General features: G+C 36.9%; 1 protein-coding gene across 1 annotated transcript in view; it reads left to right on the top strand.

The window, feature by feature from the left end:
• Window positions 1–25556, top strand: part of LOC149077200 (transcription factor unc-3-like) — a 66581-nt gene that overhangs the window by 8714 nt on the left and 32311 nt on the right. Inside the window, exons 3-6 of the mRNA XM_089242754.1 lie at window positions 3257–3320; window positions 9906–9961; window positions 10065–10138; window positions 16118–16186. Coding sequence (XP_089098880.1) covers window positions 3257–3320; window positions 9906–9961; window positions 10065–10138; window positions 16118–16186 — 263 coding nt within the window. The remainder of the gene's footprint in view (window positions 1–3256; window positions 3321–9905; window positions 9962–10064; window positions 10139–16117; window positions 16187–25556) is intronic.

Raw genomic sequence — 25556 nt, 5'->3', positions numbered from 1 at the left:
TCCTAAAGGCATACATCCAATTAAATAAAGTATCCATATAAGATGTAGATTTCTATAAATCTACAGCTCATTTGGAGAGAATAATGAAATTTAACTCGGTTAAAAATGAAAAAAATTAACTTTTTATACGCACACACACAGGAAGTCTTCATAAACCCAATTAGAAAATTGTTGCCCGTCTTTCCTGAGGCCAACAAAAAAACTTCCACGTTTTCAAGTGCAATATTCACTGAGACATTCGAATTCACAAAAAAACGGAGGAAAGTTGGAAAAGAACAGCATAAACTAAAAGACAAAGGTTCTTTCTCCCATTCATGCTTTTTCACCCCCCCCCCCAACTTTTCTCTAATTTATTGAATTAAAATATCTCAGCGAATATTGCACTCAGATGAACGTGAATTTTTTTTTGGCATCAGGAGAGACAGAACAACAACTTTCTAACTGGGCTTTTGAGTGCAGGTTGTCCATGTAAAGAAGTTATTTTATTTTATTTTAATAATAACTACACAACTCCTTACAACATAAATGACAGATATGAGTTCTATACGTTATTTGGATACTTTTTTGTAATTGGAAGCATGCCTCTAGGATCTGGTTGGCAAGTAAAATGAGTCGGGGGGGGGGGGGAATTATGGAATTACCCTTTATAGGCTACTTTGTACAGTGGTACTTCAAGTAACGAATAATGCAATTTAAAAATAAAAAATATATATATATTTGCTAAAAATGCTGTAAGTTGTGAACAGATACTTAAATTACGAGCTTGAAATGTGAAATGTAGAAGAAAAATACTATTTTTGACGCACGAAAGCCTGCGAAAAAGTCAACGCGAATACAACAACGATTTTCACTGCTAAGATTCTCAAACTGAGCTTCGAGGCTCCTAGTGGCGTAGCTAAATACAGTCGAATTCCGTTATAACGAAATCCAAGAGACCGGAGAAATCACTTCGTTATAACGAAATTTCGTTATAAAGGAATCCCAGGTTTTTGCATTTTATTCCTTTGTAAATTTATCTGGAGGATTAGAAAAGCGTTCGTTGAAACGAGATTTTCGCTATAACGGTATTCGTTAAAACGGGATTCTACTGTATTGTCAAATGCGTCGCTTAGAGGCGAGGATTCTGATGTACGCCAATACAGTAATTAAAGAGAACCAAACTTTCTATATCTGATTTATACAATTATTAATTCAATGAGGGCGTCGAAGGTATATGACTACACTGCATGGAAGCCACGGCCGCCAAAATGGAACCACTGCAATGGAAACTGAAATGCAGAACTGAATTGATCCACTTCCAGGAACGAACTGTTCTCGTAACTCGAGGTACCAAGTTCATGATGGAAGATAAAATAATGTGCTTGTGCATTCGCAAATAATACAGGAGGAAACATGCACTGTACTCGTATATTTTATGAATCGAATCGAATAACGGGATTATATTGGAATCCAGAGCCATCGTTGAAAAGAAAATAGGATGGGGGGGGGGGGGGTTTAAAACGGAGCTGTCTAAGAGGAATGAAACCATAAACTAGCGTACTACTTACTCTATCTCTGACTTGTACAACTATGGGTCCTCCTTGAAAGCATGCCCGCCGTCTTGGGAACAGTTAAAAAATTTCCATGTTCACGGAACTTTGGAGCAATATCTATGTCTTAGGAATTTTTGAAACTATACGAGTAGCCGTGGCAACCTAATTGGCCACGTAGTAATGCCGGCGTTTTAGGGAGCCCCTGAAACAATATGGGTAGTCCTATGGAATTGTTGAAGTAGAAAAATGGTTGAGAAACATTGGTTTAGACCAGTGGTTCTCAACCGTCCTTCGGGGCTACATGTGCATTTCCCAGAGGCTTCGCAGACGCTCGAGGAAAGTAAAATAAATCAATAAAGTAGATAAGTAAATAAAAATAGAGGCCTAAAGCAGGGCTGTAACTCGAGGGGGCGGGGGGGGGGGCGACAGCTGCCTCGTGCGGAAAAAATTAGGGGGCGGCTGGGAACAAACACCATTACAAAATTATCGAATTTTGAAGTTGTAGGGGTGACAAAATAATATTTGCCGCGGGCGGAAAAAATCCTAGTTACGGCCCGCCCTACCTAAAGGATTCCACCGTATAAATTATATACTAAAATGGGCTCCTCGGGTAAAACAGGGCTCCACCACATAAATTATACACTGGAAAAGACTCCGCGAGTCAGAAAAGATTGAGAACTGCTGGTTTAGACTAAAGAGAAAATCCAAGTTCTGCAGAGAATCCGTGTACTGTGCAATAGTCATGTAACTATGCTGACTGTGTGTGTGTATAAGTGTGCTATGCATTACTATTTCTCACGGAACCCTTAGCGATATCTTTAGAAACCCCTTTTGAGAAAACGATTTCATTTTCGTGCAGCTTAATTACCAAGTTCGAACTTTAGAAGGAAAGTTCTATGTCGCCATAATTTAGTCGCGAAAACGTCCAGAAAAGCGCCTTTATCCGCGAGCTTTCTATTCATTTCGATTACTCCTAGCAAAGGACAATCCGAACCAAGAAATAGAATTTATATATTCAAGGAGAAGAGAACACTATGGCCATAACCGTGGGGCCCGTGAGAAAGTTTAACAGGATTTACGTCTATTCGAGGATGGTAGAAAGGTCCGTAAGAGGTCTCGACCAAAATAAATGGGTCTTATAAGGTTAACGCAAGGAAGTGTCAGGTCGTTAGGGGGGTCCTTCAAAATTTATAATCAACAAGACAGCGAAAAGCTTTTTTCCCCGACGTCGGCGTTAATGAAAGTTTTGCACGTCGTAAAAGACATGGAAAAAAAATGGTGGCTGTGAATTTTTATCAGTGTCCTGCCACGCGACCACTATGATATCTCTCATCGTCATCGTCAGCCATTGCTGTTTTAATACCCCCTTCTATCCTTAGTTTTTGCACGTAACAAAGTTTCTTATGAATTATAGTCATCGGCACATCCCAAGGGAACCCTCTTTCTCTGTTACACATAACACAAAGGCTGCAACCATATTTAGGATAAACACCGTATTTATAAGGTCTTTTATGCTTTATAAGGAATGCCCAGTGGTATAGTTTGGGAGTTATATCCTTCCCCGGATTTTTATGACCTTCCTCGGAACACGAGTCTTCTGGGAGATGTCTTGGCGCGTGAGAAAATTCAATAGTGCTAAGCTTTTAATTAACTAATTAATTAAACTGTATTGAAGTATGGTTTATGCTGTTATATGTTGAGCAAGATTTTTTCCTCTTTTCCAGGAACCAGACTCGGTTAAGACGAACAACGGGATCCATTATAAACTGTGTCTGTTATATGCTAATGGTAAGATATCGTTTTAATGACCCTTTGTTAAGGGGGTGGCCAGATGCCCCGGCTTTTCGATATTTTTCGCCCTGTCCCGAAAAGGCTTCCGAGACGCCTTTTTGTCCCGGTTTTTGTTTGCGCAATGAAATAGAATTATTTTCAATATTTTTCAATTTAAACTATTTTAACTGCGTTGGAATATGTTATTTCACTGTTATATATATTTGCTATATTAATACTACACTGCATTGCTGATAGATCTTATTGATATAGCGGTATACTTATTGATTATAATAATTGGCAGCAAGTGACTTCCGGAAATATCAATTCAGTTTTGGAGGCATTGGGGGTCAGATTTCTTTGCAGGCAGAAATTGCAAGAACTTTGACATGAGATTATAGATGATACAGTAAAATCCTTCTTACCGGACATTTCACTTTTACGGACGAAATTTTTTGTCCCGCCGATGTCCCCAAAAGATAGGTTTTACTGTGTTAAAGAAACCAGACATGGCCCTGCTTTTTCCCCGATATGGGATGGATCCCGTTATCTCGAACCGGTCGAAGTGAAATCAAGAGGTTGAAATTGTCTCTTCTAAAAAAAATGCGTTTTCAGTGTTAATCTAATGGTTTTAATCGGCTTTACGTTATACACATGAGCGCAAAGCACTGCTGTGAAAGTTCACACTAAAAATATTCTGAGTCCTTGAAACGAATTAAGCAATTTTACATTGATTCCTATGCGGAAAAAAACTTTCGATTTCTGAACAATTCGGTTTACGAACGGACTTCTGGTGAACGGATTACATGTAGTAAGTTCGTAAACCGAGGGTCGGCTGTTCGTAGAAGCATAGACGTTATAATGATACTAAGAGTTGGACTACTTGAGTCCCCCCCAACTCCCAGTAATTTATTAGTATATAATGTAACGCATCTCACCGTCCATGGCGTACACCCTTCAATCACATTTATACGGGACGTCTCACAATCATGGCTCCCACTCCGATGTTTTACTCGCTTCTGCGCAGAGATGGAGTGATAATATTTTCGTAATACATTATTAGTATGCAATTTTTTAAACTGTAATGCTCACCCAATGAGTTTTAAAAATGTCCCTGTTTCGTCCCGGTTATTATTAATGGATGTCCCGATTTTTAATAACAATTTCCGGGATTTATCCCGAATTTGCCGGCACCTCATCTGGTCACCCTACCCTTAGTAGAAGTAGGTATCGGCCAGGGGCTGGTCAAATCTCCAAAAACTTACATTCCCGGCTGGGCATGTAACTTAAAGCAACGGATGCCTGAATCGCGATATTTTACACATGTCCGGAAAATATAACCACTCGGTTTACTAACTTTGAAAAGTTTCAAAAACGAATTGATTAATTTACATAACAAATATCGAAAGCGATATAATAATAATTATTATTTTAATAATCGAAATTTTGGAATATACGAAAATCTGAAAGGAATACGATCGCCAATGGAAAATCTAAAATATTAGTCAAACCACTAATTATAATTTTCCGCGCTGTTGGCATCGGAGAAGAAGCCACAGAAAAGAATTGCTACCGCAGGGAGTCCCCCATCGAGAGGAGCTATCGCACCAAATTCTCGATGAGTATAAAAAAACGAGCCTGCCGTTCGGAATCGGCAAGAAATTGTAGGTCCCGGTCTAATTAGCCCTCGTGTGCAGAAGATGACCGTGGTGCGACCGAAATGATGGAATGATCAACAATAAACTTTACTTGGAAGCAGAGGCCCGCAATATTTGATGGATATTTTTTCCCGATATTTTTTACGCAGAAAATAAATGCGACATAAATATTTTATACAGTTTTAGAATAAATCACAGAATTTTTATCCCTTTCGAACACTTTATACATTTATACTGCATAATAGGGCCATATGTTGCAATACAGGGGAAACCCCACTTTTGCTGCCAAATAATAATTTTCCATTGTATAACAAAAGTACGCGTTTCAAGCACATGATTTACGGTCACCCCCCTCTTTTACGGGCTAATTTTTTTTGTCCCGTTGGTGTCTGTAAAAGAGAGGTTCTACTGTACTTACCTTTATGCAAACTAAGAAGTTTTTTCTTTCGCGATTGCCATTAATATATATGCCCATTACGTATTTTTCTGCAAGTGAGGTTTTTTTCGTTTTCCAGAACAGCCAGGTTGCAGTATATGATTCGCTGTGAAGAGCATTACTGTTGGTAGATTGGAGGCCAGTGATTATACTGTCGAAATATTTGTGAATATACCAGGGGTTCTCAAACTTTTTTCACCCGCGGGGCCGCTGTTTGCTATTCAATGCTTATCCGCGAGCTCCACCGGCTCCCCCAGAGCTATTTAACAAATAATATTTGCGAAAAACCTTTGTCAGGGTGACCGCTCTACGGCACACAGTTTGAGAACCCCTGGTATATACAGTGCAAATATTGTCGCAAAAAATTCAAGCCTGGATTGGTGGATCTTTGAAAAAAATAAAAGAGTCATCATTTGGGAATTTAACCCTATACAAATACAAATACAACGCCACAACAGGCAAAATGCCCAACGAGGTGGCTGAGAAAAAGTTGCCCATAACAAGGATGAATGTCAAATAATGCCTAATTTTGCTAATTTTGGAGCAAAAATTTATTTCCGACCGGGGAGACACGGTATATAATATCATTATAGTAACTATAATCATTTTCAAAAGTTAACAGGAAACTCGAAGCGTTATATACAAAACATACACGGGTCTGGAACCCACGGCCAAAGTAGAAGTAAAACGATACTCTCTTTTAAGTAAGAATAAGAAAGAACAAGAAAGGAGGGAGGCAATGGAGAGGAAGAGACATTACAGAACTTTAAAAGTGGCAGAAAGATTTAGTGGCCGTTTACATTTCGACGATTCGTAAATCAATCCTCAGAATCCCATCTAGTGATGCTGACAACTACTCTCTCTCTCTCTATGTACTGTACTGCGGATGCTCTACTTCTTCTGGTTTCTCTCCAAACAATCTCTCTTCCGAACTTCCTCTGAAAACGAACGAAACCATTCCGATCCTTAATTTTTTTATAATTATTATTTTTTTTCATTTTACGTATATTTCAAGTCTTGGTATTTTTCCGTCATTTAATTCATCACCTCTAAAAACAGAAGAAAAAAAAAATGGAAGAAATCCATGTGTTTGGTATGAGTTGTGTGTGTGTATAGAGGACGTGTTTTAAAGTCTCTTTACGTGATGTTTGTATTGCCCTGGGTATTATTTTGGTTCTGACCTTTTTGTAATCTCTTGGATAAGAATTTTTTTTATCTAAAAAAGAGGAATTTTTTCGGATTAGTATTTGGTAACTTATATAGATAGAATAATGCAGTATTATTTTGAAAATTATTATTATTTTTTTATTTGCAGTTTGTAAAGAGGAGAAAAATATGGAACATTCATAAAATTAAATTAATTAAAAAAAATTAAAATCGAAAAAAAAAAATCTAGAATTGCAGAAAAAATAAAAAAAAATTGAAAATGAACAAAAGAATTTAGAATGTTCTAAATTTTTTCAACATCTTTTGAGAAATTAATGTATTTAAATTTGATTTTAGAATTTTTTTTTAAATTTATTTTCTTTGGTTCAGTATTAAAATTTATCACTTTTAATTTTTAAATTTAGTCTCTATGGTTTAATTAAATTTATTTTTTCTGTTTTAATTTTTTTTTAACTCTTACTTTTCAGTTTTTTTCCCTAATTTTAGTTTATTTTAATTTTAGATTTTTTTTTTCGTTTTAAATCTTTTTTATTTAATAAATTTCTAATTTTTTTTAAGATTTTTGTTCATTTTAATTTTTTTTTTATTTTTTGCAATTCTTGATTTTTTTTTAAATTTTAATTTTTTTTAATTAATTTAATTTTTTTTAATTTACTGGTGATTCAAATTTTAATTCTTTTTAAATATATTTGTGCTTCCAAATTTTAATTGCTTTTAAACTTATTTGTGTCTCAAAGTTTATAAGTTTAACTTTTTAATTTTTTAAGTACTTCAAATTTAACTTTACTAAAATACTGAAAATTTTTAATTTTTTTACCTTTTCCTCATTTTTGAATTTCATGTTTCTAAAATTTATAACAAAAACATTTTTCCACTAATAAATTACAATTTTGCAGATTTTTAAATGAACAATAGAATATTATCACAAAAATTAGAAACTTTGCCTGGTTTTAATTTATACAAAAATTGCCACGTTTTCGAGGCAAATAAACTCAATTTGTCGAATGGTCGACGCGTTTCGGCTCTTCAATGGAGAACCGTCATCAGGACCTCGTGGTCAGAATTCACACGAATGAGTCATGGAGGGGTGATGTTCACTTCTGGTCGTCCGAAGAGTCGACCATTCGACCAATTGAATTTATTTGCCTTGAAAACATGGCAATTTTTGTATAAACAATAGAATAATCTTGTATTATTTATGTGAAATTTTAAATTATATGAGAAATAAATTCTTTTAAATTTTTCATTTTCAAAATTTAATTTATCAATTTTTCAACTTTCAGTAAATTATTGCAAGAACAAGAAGTTGACAAGTATTTAAAATGCAGTATTTTTGTTGAAATGATTAAAATATACCATTTCATGTCCCAGTTCCAACTTTCCCGATCAATCATAGGAACTATAAGGTCATGCATAATCAATTTCAACCAAAAAATAAAATAAAAATAAAATTATAAAAAAAAAAAATCGAATTACGTAATCATGTCCCCAACAACACTCGACATGTGACATGATGATAATAAAAAAATTGAATAATGCCAATTTAAAAGTGCGAGCGGAGCTGAATCATTTCTTGATATAATATGCACAAAGCAAACTCATTAAGCATGCATGAAGCGATGGGGAGGAGAGAGAAACGAAATGGTGATACACTGTACCTACAACAATACAATATTCACAGCAAGAGACATGCTAAATTCCCTCTCTCCCCCCCCCCCGTCCTAAATCCATCCGAACATTCCCTTCTGTTCACCTCATTCGCACATGTACGCCGTACAGTACTGTAGGCAACACCACATATGCCTCCCGTATTTGCAACTCTGTCCCTTTCGGATGGGAAGGGAATACCTAATTGCATAAGCCATCTTGATTGCTCAGTATGCTACAATCATGACTGTATATAGTTCGCCTCTACTGACATAAGGCCGACTTTGAGCCTGATTAAGGCTTACATAATATTTTTTTCCCCTTTTCACTTGGAAAAGTGTCTTATTTTGCATATTTATCTAAAATAAAATCGCATAACTATACTTAAATGCGTAATTTGGAGCATTTTTAATTTAGTTTCGGTTTTGTTTTTTCCATTTTAGTTTCAATTTTAATAATAGTTATCAATTAGTTATTTCTCTGTAGCCGAAATCCATTATTCCTCACCCCATAATCTTCGGGCGAAGGGGTTTGTATCCCGTCTAAGGTAAGGTTGTCTTTGCCAACGCTCACTAGGAATGGGTAATGAATTATAGGTCTTGCGCGCGAGCTATCTATTAGCCCGAGCAGTGTATATGAACGTTGTGTGAAACTATAAGAGAAACCACACATTATTAACGTCAATCACTATTCAATGATCATTATTTGCTTTTCGTTCATAGAGTTGCTCAATAACCAATATCTGTTACCCAATAACCAGTACTTTATACTGCCCACGGTATTGCTCGATAACCAATGTCCATATGCCAAAACTTAAGAAACAATTTTCATTTACCAACAACTAATAACTATAATTTATTACGCATCGCTCAATAATCAATTTCAATCCACTAATACTCAATCGCTGCCTTCACACATTAAACGTTACTTAATAACCACCATTCCTTTGAGCGTTACTCGATAACCATCATTCATTGAACGTTACTCAATAACTATAATTCACGAAACGTTACTCAATGACCACCACATCACATCACTCATTAAATATCAATTACCACTTGTTTAACATCACTCTTAATGATTAATTTCCATCTCCTAATATTCAATATCCATAATGCATTAAAACGTTACTCAATGACCATCATTAATTGAACGTTAAAATTAATTTTTTTATACATTACTCGATGATCGAAATTTCCATCCACTAGTATTCAATAACCAGAATTCATTAAATATTTCCTATTAGCGTTAATCAAACGTTACTCAATAACCATCACATATATCACACACATTCTCCAATAACCATCATTCACTCACTAAATTGTATCATTGCCAGGGCCGCATTAATTAATGAAACCTTTGTAAATAAATTTAAAAACAATCAGAGAGTTCATGATATAGGATTATGCAAAAAAAGTATCACGTTTACTTAGATTGAACAAAAATATTCGCAACATTCTGCAAAATCTTCCTCTAATTTTCATATTGCAATAACTTAAACTATGTAATTACGCAACACTCTTATACGGTAAAAAATTCAGAAGAAATTTAGAAATTTTGAATTATATCGATAATTAACTTTTTTTAGATAGGGATACACATATTACAGTTTTTTTAACTACTCTATTACAAATAAACATATTTTCTCAAAAAATAGGATTTTTTAAATTATATTTTTGATCGAATTTCATTCAGGTGTTCGCCAACAAGAGGATTTGTACGTTCGGCTCATCGATGCAACAACACGACAGGTAATCAAAATTAAATTTTATATACATAAAAAAAAATTAACATGTTAAAATTAAGTTATAAAATAATTTTTTTCTGACTATTTCATTTCTAATTTCCAAATAGGCCATAGCGTATGAAGGCCAAGACAAAAACCCAGAAATGAGGAGAGTCCTTCTCACTCACGAAGTCATGTGCACGTAAGTACTTTTTGTGATTAGACTTGGCCAATTTGGATACTGCATAATAATATGCTATATTCAAATTGGTCATATAGCCAATAGAACTGCAATTATTATGCAATCCCGAAATTTCTGAGCGTTTTTTTGTAAATGCATGTTACAATTGCTGCTGTGTCTTTTTATCATGTTGTGATAAATTTTTTTGTCATGTTGCGATAGACATTTTATGGCAACACGGGAAAGTTGAAAAAGTCTTCAAACGTCCAGTGGGTGAGGCCTTTATCGTAATTGGTGTATTTTGAGTACTGTAAAAGCCTCTCTTTTACGGACACCGACGGGACAAAAAATTCCTCCGTAAAAGAGGGGTGAACGTTAATCAGGGGTTTCGAATGCGTACTTTTATTATACAAGGGGAAATTATTATTTGGCCGTAAAAGAGGGGTGACCGCCTCCGAAGGGTGTCCGTCAAGAGGAGATTTAACTGTATTTATATCGGGACTGACAAAAAGAAGAATTTTAGCTCCCATAGAATAATTTTAATTTTTTTTTCACTTCCATATAACAATTTTTATAAGAAAAATCATTGACCGAGAGAATTCCTGTTGAAAACTATATGAAAAGGGCTTTCTACCTCTAAACCGGTGTTTCCCAAAGTGGGCAATATCGCCCCCGGTGGGGGATGGAATGGCACAGGGGGCGATGAAACCTACTACTGGTTCAACATAAGATCCCATGGGTTCACTTGAGTAGGGGGGACGATGAAAAAAAAATTTCTGAAGAACTGATTTCGATAGAACAAAAAGTTTGGGAACTGTGCTCTAAACCAGTGATTCCAAACAAGGGCGGTGGAAAGTTCCAGGGGGCGGTAGAAGATACGGGTCTAACAGAGGATCCTATGAGTTAGATTGTGTTGGGGGGGGGGCGATGGAACAAAAAAGGTTGGGAAACTATACTCTAAACCAACTAAACCCAAAATGACAGAATTTTAGAATTTCCCGAAAAGTAGCAAAAAAAAAAAAAAAAAACTGAAGAAAAACACAAAAATGACCACAGGAGAAAAGGTTTTCGTAGAAACATCGCAGTTCTTCGTATAATACCCCGTCATAGGCCCCCCCCCCCCCAATTGTCACACCAACCCCTCTTAGAGCCAGAAATTTTCCGTGAATAAATCTTCCATTTCTAGGGATCATAAGTTAAACCGTGATCCGAATTTTCCTCCAAACTTCGCTATAGCGCTAGAATTCTAGGAAACAAATGATGGCGTTAAATCGGGATTCGACTGTATTTTCAATCAAGAACTGGAAAAAAGAAAACGCTAACATATTTAAATAAAACTGGATTTTATACTTCAACTAACCACTCAAGTTTTCATTAAGAATTTTACAATAAAAAATTACTGATTAAATAATTAGACATTAAATCCTAATTAAAATAACATTTTTTTCCCCAATCCGTATAGGCCGTAACTTGGCAGGTGCAACAGGTGCATTCGCACAGGGCCCACTTAGAACGGTAGGGGGGGCCAGAAGGGGCCTAAATGCAGATTCTTGCAAAAAGCACGGAAATGGCTAGTTACGGTCCTGGGCCTATACCATATTTATTGGCATATTCGCCAAAGCACTTGGGTTTTCAAAACTTTTGGACTCTAGCAGCGCTTAGGCTGGGATTACACTATAAAAATGATAAAAAAATTTTTATAAAATTTCAAAAATGCAACCAATAAGTCTCGGTTACATTTGAGCAAACGTAACCGAGACGCTTATTGGTTGAATTTTTCAAGTTTTATCAAAGAGCTTTTACAAAACTTTTATAGTGTAATGCCGGCCTTACACATATGCGACATCAACGTTAATTTTTGTTTTAAAATGTACCATCCCCTAAGAACATCATTGTATACTATTCAAATTTAAATTAATTAAAATTTTTCGATGATTTAGAATCCGATCTGTGTATTTAACAAGCATTTTTTTCGTTAAAAAATGCTGTAAAATGTAAGTAAACATTTAAATGGAAATTAACCTCTATGGTTCACTCCGATAAAAACGTATTGAAGAAACATTTTTTTTTACGGAAACGATTGTAACTTGGTGCTATTAGCATATTTTAATTGAAACAACGCTTCAATACAGCAATTTAATTAATTAGAGTGGATTTTTTAATTAGTTAATATTGTTAATTAAGGGTAAAATATACAGTTTGTATTGACTTTAATGTTATTTATAAACAGATAGAATCTGCTGGCGAAGTGAATAGTTTTAAACCTTGAATTTTATTTCCGATTCCCTCTCAATTTGTTACGATTTTATAAATCCCTGAACATGTGTAGAATTTCAGCAGCTCTAAATGCTTGACACCGAAGATAAATTAACTCTTTCTTGATGAAAAAAAAAGTATTGTACTTATATAGTAGCCGTATTCTGTAGCCACTGTGGTAGTCGATTGCTCATAGTGACGGACCCAGGTTCAAACCCCACCGTCGCCATAGTGGTAATCGGATGAAGTTGGTTTTCTGTGGTTCCCAACTTCGAGGAGGCGAATGAGACCTGATCGCGTTACAAGTCTTGAGAGCAACAGTCCTACAATGGTACAAATATTCGATCATTACACTCCATTCACTTCACTTCTGAAATATAGATAGCAGCACTGCAAAAAATCAGACACAACACTATATAGGCACTCAGACAGTTAGGTACAATATTCACACTTCCTGGTCAACTCATTCGGTAGTAAATTGCCTGGGGCGATAGACCGGATTTGTGGAAAGAAAGAAAAGAAATTCGTATTTTGTATCAAAATGACACTAAAAGATGTATTTCCTAAAACGGCAAAAAAGTTAAGAAAAGAAATTGGTGTGAGATGGGTTTTTTTTAGCCATGTATATACAAATATATACGGGGCCACGAACGGTTGAATTTCATTCTGGAAAAATACGAACGCTTACGTTTAATAATTAGACATTATAATTAGACATTACATTTAATGAACTCATAAATATTGTGACTCTCATTGCGAAAAATAAGGTTCTTACAAAAATGTTTATAAAAATTCGTAGTCAAAAAAGTCATAATGTGAGTAAAGTTGTTGAATTGTCCGGTGAATTATCATTCTCAAGAGCTAAAAATGAACTATTTGAGCTGTGTTTTTTGTTCGGTAAGTATACTTTAAGGCAGAGGTCTTCAACATTTTTCTAGTCACGAGCACTGCCTCTGTACCCATCATCAAAAGACGAGCACCCCCTCACGACAAGTTTGACATACGAATGCATGAAAAATCCGGCTGATTTCAATCCTTGAATGCAATTTGTACAGGGTGTTTTTAATCGAAATGCTGATCAAGTGCTCGCGAGCACCAAATCGGACACAAGCATCGAGCACTCTGGGTGCTTCAGGGAGCAGCACCGTGGGACTCGCGAGCAATGGGTTGAAGATGCCTGCTTTAAGGCGTAGTTTCCCAAACTCTTGTTCTATCGCCATCCTCAAAAAAATTTCTTCCTCATTGCCCTCATGAGTGTTCACATCCACAGGATCCTATACTAAATTCATCGCTGCTACCGCCCCCCCCCCCGCGCCCCAGGGCCGGTATTGCCCACTCTAGGAAAAATTGCTTAAGGCAAGGGTGCTCAACCTTTTGGAGAAAACGGGCCGCTTCATTGCTTTGTAAACGTGTCGCGGGCTACTTAAATGATCTGGAACTGTGCTGCGGATCATTTAAATTATCTGTAAATGTGTCACGGCCTAATTAAGTGAGTTGGAAATGCGTAGCTGACCACTTAATTGATGTAAAAATGTACGGATCACTTAAATGATCCGTAAATGCGCCGCGGGTCACTTATGCGATCTGGGAATGTGCCGCGGATCAATTAATTCAAGTGAGAATGTACCCTGGGTTACTTAATTGATCTGCAATTGCGCCGCGTCCAACTTAAATGACCTGTAAATGTGCCGCGGTTCACTTCGTGATCTGGTAAATGTGGCGCTGGTCACTGAAATGAGCTGGAAATGCCCCCCATAGACCACTTCAGTGATGTAAAATTGCACCACCGGTCGCTTGAGTGATCTCGTAATGCACTGCTGAGTTCATTTGTACAAAATTAGTTTCGAGTTCGTGGTCCACATCAAATGACTCTAAGGGGCCACATTTCACCCGCGGCTTATGAGCACATATGCTTCAATTAATAAAGGTAAAATCTTAAATGTGTTTAAAATAGTCCCGAGAAAAAACCCTGCTCAGTATGATTAACTTGGCCTAGTATGAGAAGTCTCTGTGCTGTGCGCAAGAATTTGGGGGAGCTTCATCATTCTTTTTTTTCAGTACTTTATCAAATAAGACTAGTATATAAGGGGACAGAATAGAAATAGGAGACCCCCTCTCTCTCTCTCGTTGAATATAATTCAATCGATCTCGCATATGGTGCTGTGTGTAATGTACGGGGGGCTTAACTATAAAGCTTGGATGAAGGGAAAGAGAGAGAGAGAGCTTCCTATTTCAGGCATTTTTATTCGATCTAATCCACGCCCAACTCGTTTTGAGTCGTCGGTGAATCACCCACGAATCCTCTATGGCGAGTCTCATCTGTCGCGAACCGTGGTTTGCCCAACGCCCGCGGCTTCGTCAGCCATTGCCAACATGCGACCAAAAATCCCCCCCCCCCCTTCTTCTTTTTACATGACATATTTCTAAATACCACATGTTCCACATGAAAAAGAGGAAAAAAATTGCCGAAAATGATTATTCAAAAATTTATAAAAAAAAAAAAAAAATTCAAAATAACAGCTGAAATGAAAAATTCACGAAAATTTGCAAAATCGATGATTATTCAAAAATTTGCAAAATTTAAAAAAAAAATTGCTGGAATCGATTGTTCAAAAATTTATAAAAATTCAAAAAATTTCTGGTTTTAAATGTTTAAAACATATTTTTATATAACATTTATAAAATTTAAACAAAATTAGCTGGAATCAAAATTCATAACAATTTAAAAAATTGCTGCAAATTAATTATTCAAAAATTGATAGAGAAATTCAAAAAGACTGCCAAATTAAATAAAAATTATAAAATAAAAAAATTCATAAAATTGCAAAAAAATTATTTCATAAAATTGCAAAAAAATAATTTCATAAAATTGCAAAAAAAAAAAAATTCATAAAATTGCAAAAAAATTTAAAAAAAATGCCAAGATTGATAAAAATTTCGGAAATCGATTGTTGAAAAATTCATAAACATTTAAAAAAATTACTGGAATAAAATGTTTATTAATTTATAAAAAATTAAATAAGCCTATCTAAAATCGATAATTATTTAAAAATTTACAAAAGTTTTGAAAAAATTATCTGGAATATAAGTTAATACAATTTTTTAAAAGATTAGTTGAAATATAAATTGGTAGGAATCTAAATAGCAGGAAAAAAAAATTCTGAAATGAGTTATTGAAAAATTTATATGAATTCAATAAAAATTACCAAAATCGATAATTCAAAAATTCATAAAATTCCCAAAAAAATGCTGAAATCGAATTGGAAATTTCAATGATTTTTTGTGAAATTTTTATAAATTTCAGAATTTATAAAAATTTAAAAACTAGCTGAAATCAAAATTCATAAAAATTCAAAAGTTAGCTGAAATTTATCTTTCAAAAATTGATAAAAACAAATTTAAAAATGTATCTGAAACCGAAATTTATAAAAATTAAAAAAAAAAAATACTGAAATCAATTACGAATTTATAGAAATTCGAGAAAAAAATAGCTAAAATATTTCATTAAAATTTTATGAAAATTCAATCAAACAACTGAAATCAATTATAAAAAAATTATAAAAATTCAAAAATCGCCAACTCTATTTGAATGATTACGAATGTGAAGAAAATACCGGAGATAATCAGAAATAATAATTAAGTTTTATATCCCGTTTCATTGGCATGATATTCGAAATTTTTCATTGTGGGTAAATGTAATTATAATTATCTTCAAGTAACACGGCTGATAATTGCATTTTTCAGGCGTTGCTGTGAGAAGAAAAGCTGTGGGAATCGGAACGAGACTCCATCTGATCCAGTCATCATCGACAGGTAATTAAGTTGTTTTAAATTGATTAACTTATAATCGTATATAATTATAATCCGTTTAAGTAAAATAAGAATCGGCATTATTTCACTCAGTACTATAGATTGTTTTTCCTCACTAATTTGATATTGATTTTTAAAGTTTTTTAGCGGCTGTCTCGAGAATATTCGATTAAATTAATGCCTGAATAATTAACGAAGCTAGTCATCAAGGCCTGATAACAAGGTGTTAACATGACAATTTAATCAATAACGAAATTTATCAATGAACGCTCTGACGTAGTTGATTTCTAATTAGCAGCATCGTCGGTTCGATATCTGAGAGTCGCGGAATTGATAGGCTCGACTCCCGGCTTTTTAGAGTCATTTAGATCAGTGTCCAAGAATAGGAGTCTATTCATCAGGGGTTCTTGACCTTTTGTGTTCCTCGGACCCTTTGTGCCAAGGCGACGAAAGCCACAGACCCATTTATAGAATAATATTCACATAATAATATGTAAAAACAATAAGTTAATTGTATTCCCTTCCCAGCTCATAAGAACCCTGAACCTCTCTAAGGCCCCCGCTTAAGAATAACTGCTCCCCATATCTTATAACGTTGCCCTGATCAAGGATTTTGGCAGGCAGCCCTGTGTACAATTTATTGTGCAAAAAATTCAATAGTGTAATGCCGATATCCAGGCACACAAAGGCTATTTCTACTGATAGTAGTAGTAGTAGTAGGCTCTAAGGCAGGCATCTTTCAACCCGTTGCTCGCGAGCACTTGAACAACGTTCCAATTGAATTACCTTGTACAAATTACATTCAAGGACATAATCATCCTGATTCCATGCCATTTGTATGTCAAACTTGCCGTAAGGATGTTGTTCTTTTGATGATGGGTTCAGGCAGTGCTCGCGACTAGAAAAAAGCTTGACCTCTGTTCTAAGGTCAGGGTTCTGTCAGCCTCTAACGCGGCCATGTCTAGAATGTCAGATGCTGGGCAGCCCAGTCGAGAACTGAAGACGAGCAATGTCAGTGAAAGATCCGGCCTTGGCCGAAGGAATTCTTTTGCATATTTTTTGCCAAGTTATCAAGGCCGTAGTTGCTGCGTTAGAACAATCGAGATCTGGGGGCTTTATATTTTTTCCCCCACGTATAAGGTAATTAGATGTATAAGGATTTGCATCTGAGCTCTGGATATTCATCTTCCCCTGGTTCCCTGCAGCCAACGGTACGGTTCTGCGACTCTGCAAGTCCAATACCTATACCATAGGACTGAATATATACCATGGACTAAATGAAGGACTTCCGCAATAAGTAAAAACTGGTATGATGGAATAATATAACTGCATGTGATCCAGCTCTATAATCAAAAAACATCTATAGCTACATTTTCTTGGATTCTGCCAAGAAGCTAGGCTGGAAGAGATCTCGGCAAAGGAAAAGAATTTCGGCAGATTTTTCTAGCATTCATTTAGCTACGTTTTCTTATGCAAAGCATGAATATTGACATCACAAATTGGGTGGCCGAAGACCAAGACATTTGTTAATTCTGATACGTTTTAGACTGATCAGATGACTTTCCAGGCCCGTGAAATGGCCAGCTACTTTCTCGAAAGTGGTCATAGCAGAGCCACCTATAGGGGTGCTAGGGGCACCTTGAAAACCTTGGCCATATGGTGATCAAATACAAATACAACGCCACAACAGGCAAAATGCCCAACGGGGTGGCTGAGAAAAGAGGCGCGGGGGGAGACTCATCGTCCTCCATCTTAGAACGGATAAACCAGTTTTTTCTTGAAAAAACCCTAGGCTTGCTCATCCGCCATATTCGTGTGAAGGATGTGTGTGACGTCAGTATCGCTACCTCCAATAACTGTTCCAACACCATCTATAGCAGAAGGCGTCCATGCGAAGCTCGTGACGTCACAGAAGAAGTTATTTCACTTATAGTCATTGGATATACTGCATGAAAAAGAGTAAAGATATCGCATGCGTCTCTGCCTGCTATATTCAATAACCACAGGTAAAATAACTTCTTCAGTGACATCGCGAGCTTCGCGTGTAGCCCTTCTGATGTAGATGGGTATTGGCTGTTCCCTATGCCGCTGTTTTTTTAACGATTAGACGTAACTTTCAATAGAAAATTGGTTTTGCCGCTCTAAGATGATGGGGGGGGGGCGATGAGTCCGCTCAATATTCCAGGCGCCTTAGGTGTGGGTACACCAGGCCTCTTGCTTGGTAATGACGTCACACTCACGATACTAGAAATGCCAAAAAATACTGAGCGAAACAATTTTTTTTTCGTAGTAATGAAAGCATGGCGGCTGTGCTCGCTTCAACTACGTTAATGTTTTCAGAAACTTTAATAATTTTAAATATTTTCAAACTATGATCGTTCCGCACAGAGGGCCCCAAGATTCGTCTAGTTAGAGCGGAATGATCCAATTCTCAAATGCCTGATGTGGGATCGAATCTTTCAGAGTTTGAGATTGTCCTAAAGCAGGGCTGGCCAACCGGCAGCACAAGGGCCACAACATGGTATCAAGAGTGGCACGCGAGCGCTTTTCAACAGGTAGTAAAGAAATTCCATTTTCCACAATCAACGAAATTCTCTCCGACTTATAAACAATCCTTCTCTTATGAATGATAGGACTCGTAGCCTGCCAAACCTATATTCAATATGGTATAGGCGCTGTGATGTACGCGTTTCTGCCTTTTGTGATAATCGAATTAAGGGCTCAGAAATAAAAGCGCGAAAATAAGAGGAAAGTCAAACAAAGAACGAAGAGAGTGAGTTTGTGTCCCGTTAAAATGAGACGTATGGTCTGCCCGTTGAAATTCGTAGAGCGACGTGCATTGAAAATGAAACAAGATTTAGAATGCGCCTGCATTTTATTAGATTTAAACTTACGATTGTGGCACGACTTGGGGGGGGGGGAATGTTGGCCTCCCCTGCCTTAAAGAAAGATGCAGTAACCGCCGCTCGTAAGAATCACGTTTGATTCTCCCCATTTTGATTCTTATAAGCAGTTGATTCTTATACCCGAAACTTTTCTCCCGTTGTTCCTATATATACAGCAATTACCACTGATGTACGCCGGAGGAAAGGGGGAGGTTCTTTAGCCGAGGTAATGCTTTGGTAGTAAAAACACGAGGAGCTTAGAAATTCAATGTTCGACTTTTTACTTCTTAATGATTTAAATTACAATAGTTTAAATATCCGTATAGTTTTCATTTCTCACACATACCACTGTCGGTTATTCAGGGCAAAAAGAATATTTATTCGAATCTCTGATGATGAGGCAGCTTCTCTTTGGTTGCAAGAAGGAAGACAATTGCAGTTTTGAGCGGATTCTGCTTTTTTGAGCAAACTTATCAGATTTGCGCTTACTTATTAGACTTTAAACTTAAGATTTGCGTTGATGCATTTTCCGCAGAATGTCAATATGGCAATACTATTCTCCAAGCCTATAACTTTAGATCACAGTTTTAACAAACTTCTTTTCATCGCCCCCCCCCCTTCTTCAGAAATGTTTTTCCTCCTTCATCGCCCCCCCCTCCCCAACCAACTCAAGCAAACCCATATTCTCTGTTATACACGATGATTCTGTTTCATACCTGTAGCTTCTCCCCCCCCCCCCCCCCGGACCATTCCATCGCTCTCCAGTGAACAATATTGCCGCTGTGCGGTCATGTGGGCATCGTGCTGGACTCTCATCGTGAGGTTGAGAGATTGATTGATCCAGGTTCGAATCCCGGACGTACGTTGTTGGTCGGCTGAAATTGATTCTCTGCGGTTTTCCAACTTCGAGGTGCTAATTCGAGGCAGTCCCTCATTTACAAAAGTCTCTCCGCAGAGAACAGACAGACCTACAACACGAAAGCTCAAGCACATTTGCCATCTTAACGTCAAAATAACAAGATAATAGTAAAACACATTAGATAATATGCAAATTACGTAATTATTAATAATAATATAATATTAATAATAATATTAACAAAATAACTTTTTTTTCAATAACTATATTCAAATAACAACACAGATAGCAACACAAGGAAAAACACGAAACAAGCTCAACTCTAACAACATAAATATGTACGTTCCGACATGCATCGATTCGTTAGAAATTCTGGCGAGGAATGTGTACGAGGTGCATGTACGGTTAAGTAGTAGTAGTAGTAGTAAGCAATATTATATTCACTTTGAGAAACACTGCTCTATAGATGCATTCGCCCTTATCAGTAACTTCTTTTATAAAAGACTAAACTGGTTACTGACCAGTTTTTTCTACCATGGACCCCTTGCTGATAATTTCTGTCATTCACTGAAGCTCACGTGACTGCAAAGCTGTATAATATCAACACAAGCTGATAGAAGAAGGCCTCCACATGATGCGCGCTACGTCACTGAAGAAGGTCATCCAGCTATTGGATATAGTAGGCCGACGCATGCGCCATCTTTACACTTTTTTGTAGTATACCCAATGGCTATAGGTGAGATGGCCTTCCTCAATGACGTCGCAAGCTTCGTGCGGAGGCCTTCTTTTATAGGTGGTGTTGATAATATTCACTGTTCTGAGGTGGGGGTGCAGGCAAGATAGTTCTCATAAAGGTAAAAGTGTCAATAAGTAGTCCTCCAAATAACCTTGTGAATAACAAAAAGTTCTACAAGTTTCCACTACTAAAATAAACGGTGAAGCCGCTAAAAAAAATTTTTTTATTCTTATAAGCGGGAATCTGATTCTTATAACCGACGATTTTCCTACGTTAAAACAGCGTTTGGTTTTTGTTTTGCCAATTTTATCCTTAAAAGCGGGTGATTCTTATAAACGGCGTCTACTGTATCCATTACAAGAGCGTTAATACCAGGAAAGAGCTGTCAAATTGATCAATGGGTTTAGATCAAGGACACAACAAAAAGCACGTGGACTTGACACGAAGCCTATAAATAAACACACGGAAACGTGTCTAAGGAGTTACGCGATTCGTTTCAACCCTTTTCTTTTTTTTCATTCAAACTGGACATAACATCTGGAACAGCGGAAGAAAGTAAGTTTTACAAATAAGAAAGCAAATTTACATATGCAGTGGAAAAATAAAGAACAGCGCGGGCACATATACGTAATGTGTTTTATTTTGTCATCTGTTTCCGGACTCTCGTGCGTGTTGTGTTACTTGGAGAGCCAAAACATATCGCTGTCATTTCCATAAAAACGCAATTCCGCTTCAAAAGATCCTCGATGAAATCCATCTTTGTTTTTGAGATGAATATGCTGTCACATTAGGTGCTTTACAAGTTTTTAGCCCTATCAAAACCTTCCGGTCGGAAACCGGATTTTTCGTATCTTTATAGAAAAATTCCAAAAAACTCCTCAAATTTTGCTCCGCAGAAATTTGAAATCTCAAAAGCATACGCGCTCAACCCGCGGGCCAAATGCAGCCCTCTTGGTCATTTGTTCTGGCCCACGACCACAAACATAATTTTGTAAAAAATTAACTTTCTGCACATTTCCAGATCGCTTATGCACGCGTGGTACAGTTCCACACTCTTTGAGTGACCCGTGACTTATTCCTAGATCATTTAAGTGGCCCGCGGCACATTCACGGATTTCTAGAGTGACCTGTGGCATCTTCACAGATCACTTGAGTAACATGCGGCAAAGTTCCAGAGCACTTGAGTAATCTGAGGCACAGTTCCGGAGCACTTGAATGACCTTAGGCATAGTTCCGGAGCATTTGCGGCACAGTTTCAGATCATTTCAGAAGCTTCGTGGCCCATTTGCAGATTATTTAAGTGACCCGTGGGGCATATTTATAGATCACCGTGACATAGTTGCAGAGCACTTCAGTGAACCTCGGCATATTTACAAATCACCTCTGCGCGGCACAGTTCCGGAGCACTAAAGAGACATGCGGACAATTTCGGAGCACTTAAGCAACGCGTGGCACATTTGCTTATATCACTTAGTAGCCTGCGGTGCTGTTCCAGATCACTGAAGTGGCACGCGACACGTTTTCAAATCAATGAAGTGGCGCGCACTCCCCAAAAGGTTGAACACCCAAGCTCCAAAGAAAATCCCTCAATCCCTGCGATCGCAAAGTGACCATGTTTTCTCGAGAAAAACACGAGATGTTGCCAATTGCCGCCGAATATAATACTAAAACTGAGGGAAGTTTCCAATTATTGCTAAAATTTCCAAAAAACAAAAATCGCCAATGGCGGGAAATGAAGTGCTATTGCAAATGAGTTGATTAAAATTAATTGGAGGGGAGAAGTAAAACAGTTAACTTTGTAATTGGGGACTTTTCTTAGGCAATTGTTTTGGCAGAAACTGGCCATTTTATCTCTCTTTGACAATTTTTTTGGCTTTGATTGGCAACTTTACTTCAGCTGACAATTTTTTGCGGTTATTGGAAATATCCTGTATGAATCCCAATTTCTAGTATTTTTATATAGGGAATATTGTCAGCCTATGCGCTTATTGTGTTGTGTGTATTGATGATATTTTTCTCCAGAACACTTTTCGTGAGCCGGATGGAACCTCTTGACGGGCCGCATTTGGTACGCGGGCCGGAGGTTGTGCACTCCTGTTACACATGATCTGAGAGGGTGAATTCATTCATAACCATAATTAAAATAGCTTCAAGAAATATGAATGAACATTGAGGATGTAATTACAGTCGAATCCCGTTATAATGAACTTCAAGATACCGGAGAAATCATTTTGTTAAAATGAAATTTCGTTATAAAGTAATGCCAGGATTTTGCATTGTTCCCATATAAACTTATCCGGCGGATTAGAAAAGTGTTCGTTTATACGAGATTTTCGCTATATCGGTATTCGTTAAAACGGAATCCGACTGCATAACAGTTTTCGGACAATGATAGATGGGGGAATAAAATTCTCCCAGCAGTGGTTATAGGTAACTTGTTCTCAGAGATTTTTCCCAGCAACCACTCATTACAGGCAGACTAGAATGTGACTCATCCGAAAGAATCAACCCTTTGCCAATCAAACGAAGTCTAATTTTGATATCGCCCTGCAGAATAAATTCGTATGGGTGCTGTGACTATTCATCTCTGCTTTGGGACACCATACACACAACCACGGCCTCCTAGATTAAACTAGATTATCTAGGAATTCGTGACACAACAGGGTTTGCGACGGTGACATTTTTAGACAAAAGCCTGGTTCATTTGGACAGTGGACTGCTCAACTGCAGTAAGTCGGTCGGAACACACGCACCACTCCAGCCGGCATTCACATCTCGCATCAACTGGTGCTCCGCTGTGTTTAGTTCAGTTATTAGTCGCAGTGGTGACATTTGTCTCGTTACGGTGAACTTGAATGGCACTAGAGCACAAGAATATTTCACAAGCCGTTCAGTTTGCGATCGCTTGACACAAGCGCAAACCTGACCTGGGCACAAGGATTTGGGGGCCACTAACCCTTGAAAAGCATTTCAAATAAACACAAAAATTGTTTAAGATATCTTAGGCCGGGATTACACTGTACACAAGTGCTTTTATAGAACTTGAAAAATACAACCAATAAGCTGATCGATTACATTCGAGCTAATGCAACCGATCTGTTTATTGGTTGTATTTTTCAAGTTTAATAAAAGCACTTTTACAAAATTTTTGTAGTGTAATCCCGGGGCCTTAGGATTTTCTTTTAATATTTTAATTTATTTTTATGAAAATATTAAAAAGTAATTTTAATTTTTAATCGTCTCGGGCGGCATATCCCCCCCCCCCCACCCCATACCCTGCTCTGTCTCAAAGAATGCGATATAAGGGGTGTCCCCTAAATTCGTAAATAGTTTAAAAGCTCATAAAAATTCAAGCAATTGTTGAACTTGAATGTGGTTTGCGAAAGAACTAATTTCACGAAGGGGATTTTTTTTTTACAGAGAATAAAAATGTAATTGAAATTTTTGTTGATAGGATAGCACTTCACGAAAGTAAATTACTGGAAATATGTGAATCACAATCCTGTGCAAAATGTAGGGCGTACGATTGATAGCTCATTTCTGAATTTTGCTGCACAAATGATGAAGGTATTTTACCTCAGCCGTGAATTTTCGGATGAAGCTATACAAACGTTTTCGGACACAGAGGAGATTGACAAAAATTTGAGCATCTTTTTTTTTCCTTTACCAAAAAGGAAAAACAAAATTCCCTTCGTTAGAATAAACTTTTCCGCAAACCGCATTCAAATATTCCAATTCCTTCCATTTTTAATCTATTTACGAATTTATGGGACACTGTGCAAGACGGCCTCAAACAAAGCATGTTTGCCCAGGGCCCGAACTTGTGAGGAACAGGTCTTCTTTGGTAACAGTATACGAAAGCCTAGGCATTTCCATAATATCTTTTCCTGGCTTGCAGAATCTGCACTTCCCTTCATGAGAACGTATTTGTGGATAACATTCCGTAGACAGGCATCGTTCAGAGATTTCTCAAATTCTTCATATTCCATTTATCAATTACAACTGAATTTCTCAATCTCATGACACTTTAACTAAAATTATGGTTTTTTTTATGGTGAAGAGAGAGTGAAGAAACCAATGTATAGTATATGACCTCATTAGTTGTATAAATTTGAATATTTCCATGACTGGCCATAAAATTTCATGGTTGTGTCAATCTGAAACCTCTGAAACATTAAAATTTAAATTTTTCTTAATTAATAATGAGTTTATTAATGTGTCAAAAAGATATTTCTGAGTCACGACGACTCAAATATACTTATAATATACATAATTGGTATTATATAATCCTAAATATTTTTGTTTTGATTTTGAGAGTATCTATTGTTCGTGTCTGAATTTTTCAAATGATATGCACAGAGGCATTTTGTAAGTGAACTAAGCGGGATATAGCCCAGTGTTGCAAATTTGGTAAATTGTGGTTGAGAAAATCAGAATATAACGCAATGGTTTTTAACCAGGGGATCACGGACTTCTTGGAGAGGTTTCGGGGGATTTGAGCTTTTTGGGATTAGAAAAACTTAACCTATTGTTTTTCACATTGTAATGTGCTGAATATTACCGTATTCCCCCGCATTAGCCATCATACTGGGAAATATTGAGGCAATCCAGCATGATGGGAATGCCCATACTTTCCGGCATGCCGGGTCACTGATTTCGGAAATTTCTCAAATTTCTGGACTTTAGGAATCGGTTGAATTGACTGATTTGAAGCTTGCCTGCGTGTGTGTGTGTATTCTTTGCGTCTCACAGGTTCCTTTGTGTTTAACGAACTAAGGTGGAGATAGCAATGGCAAAGTACTCACGGACCTCCGGGGGGGGGGGGGGTCAGGATACCACAGGTTGGAAAACACTGCTCTAACTGTAGATGGCGTAGGTCTGTGTTATTCAACCTGT

The sequence above is a fragment of the Pholcus phalangioides genome, unplaced genomic scaffold (genome assembly GCF_987345545.1).
Source record: "Pholcus phalangioides strain wild (caught in Gottingen) unplaced genomic scaffold, Ppha-v1.0 ptg000015l_1, whole genome shotgun sequence".
NCBI classification, from domain to species: domain Eukaryota; kingdom Metazoa; phylum Arthropoda; class Arachnida; order Araneae; family Pholcidae; genus Pholcus; species Pholcus phalangioides.
Note: the sequence above shows the minus strand (reverse complement) of the source record. Positions and strands in the feature narration are given on the sequence as shown.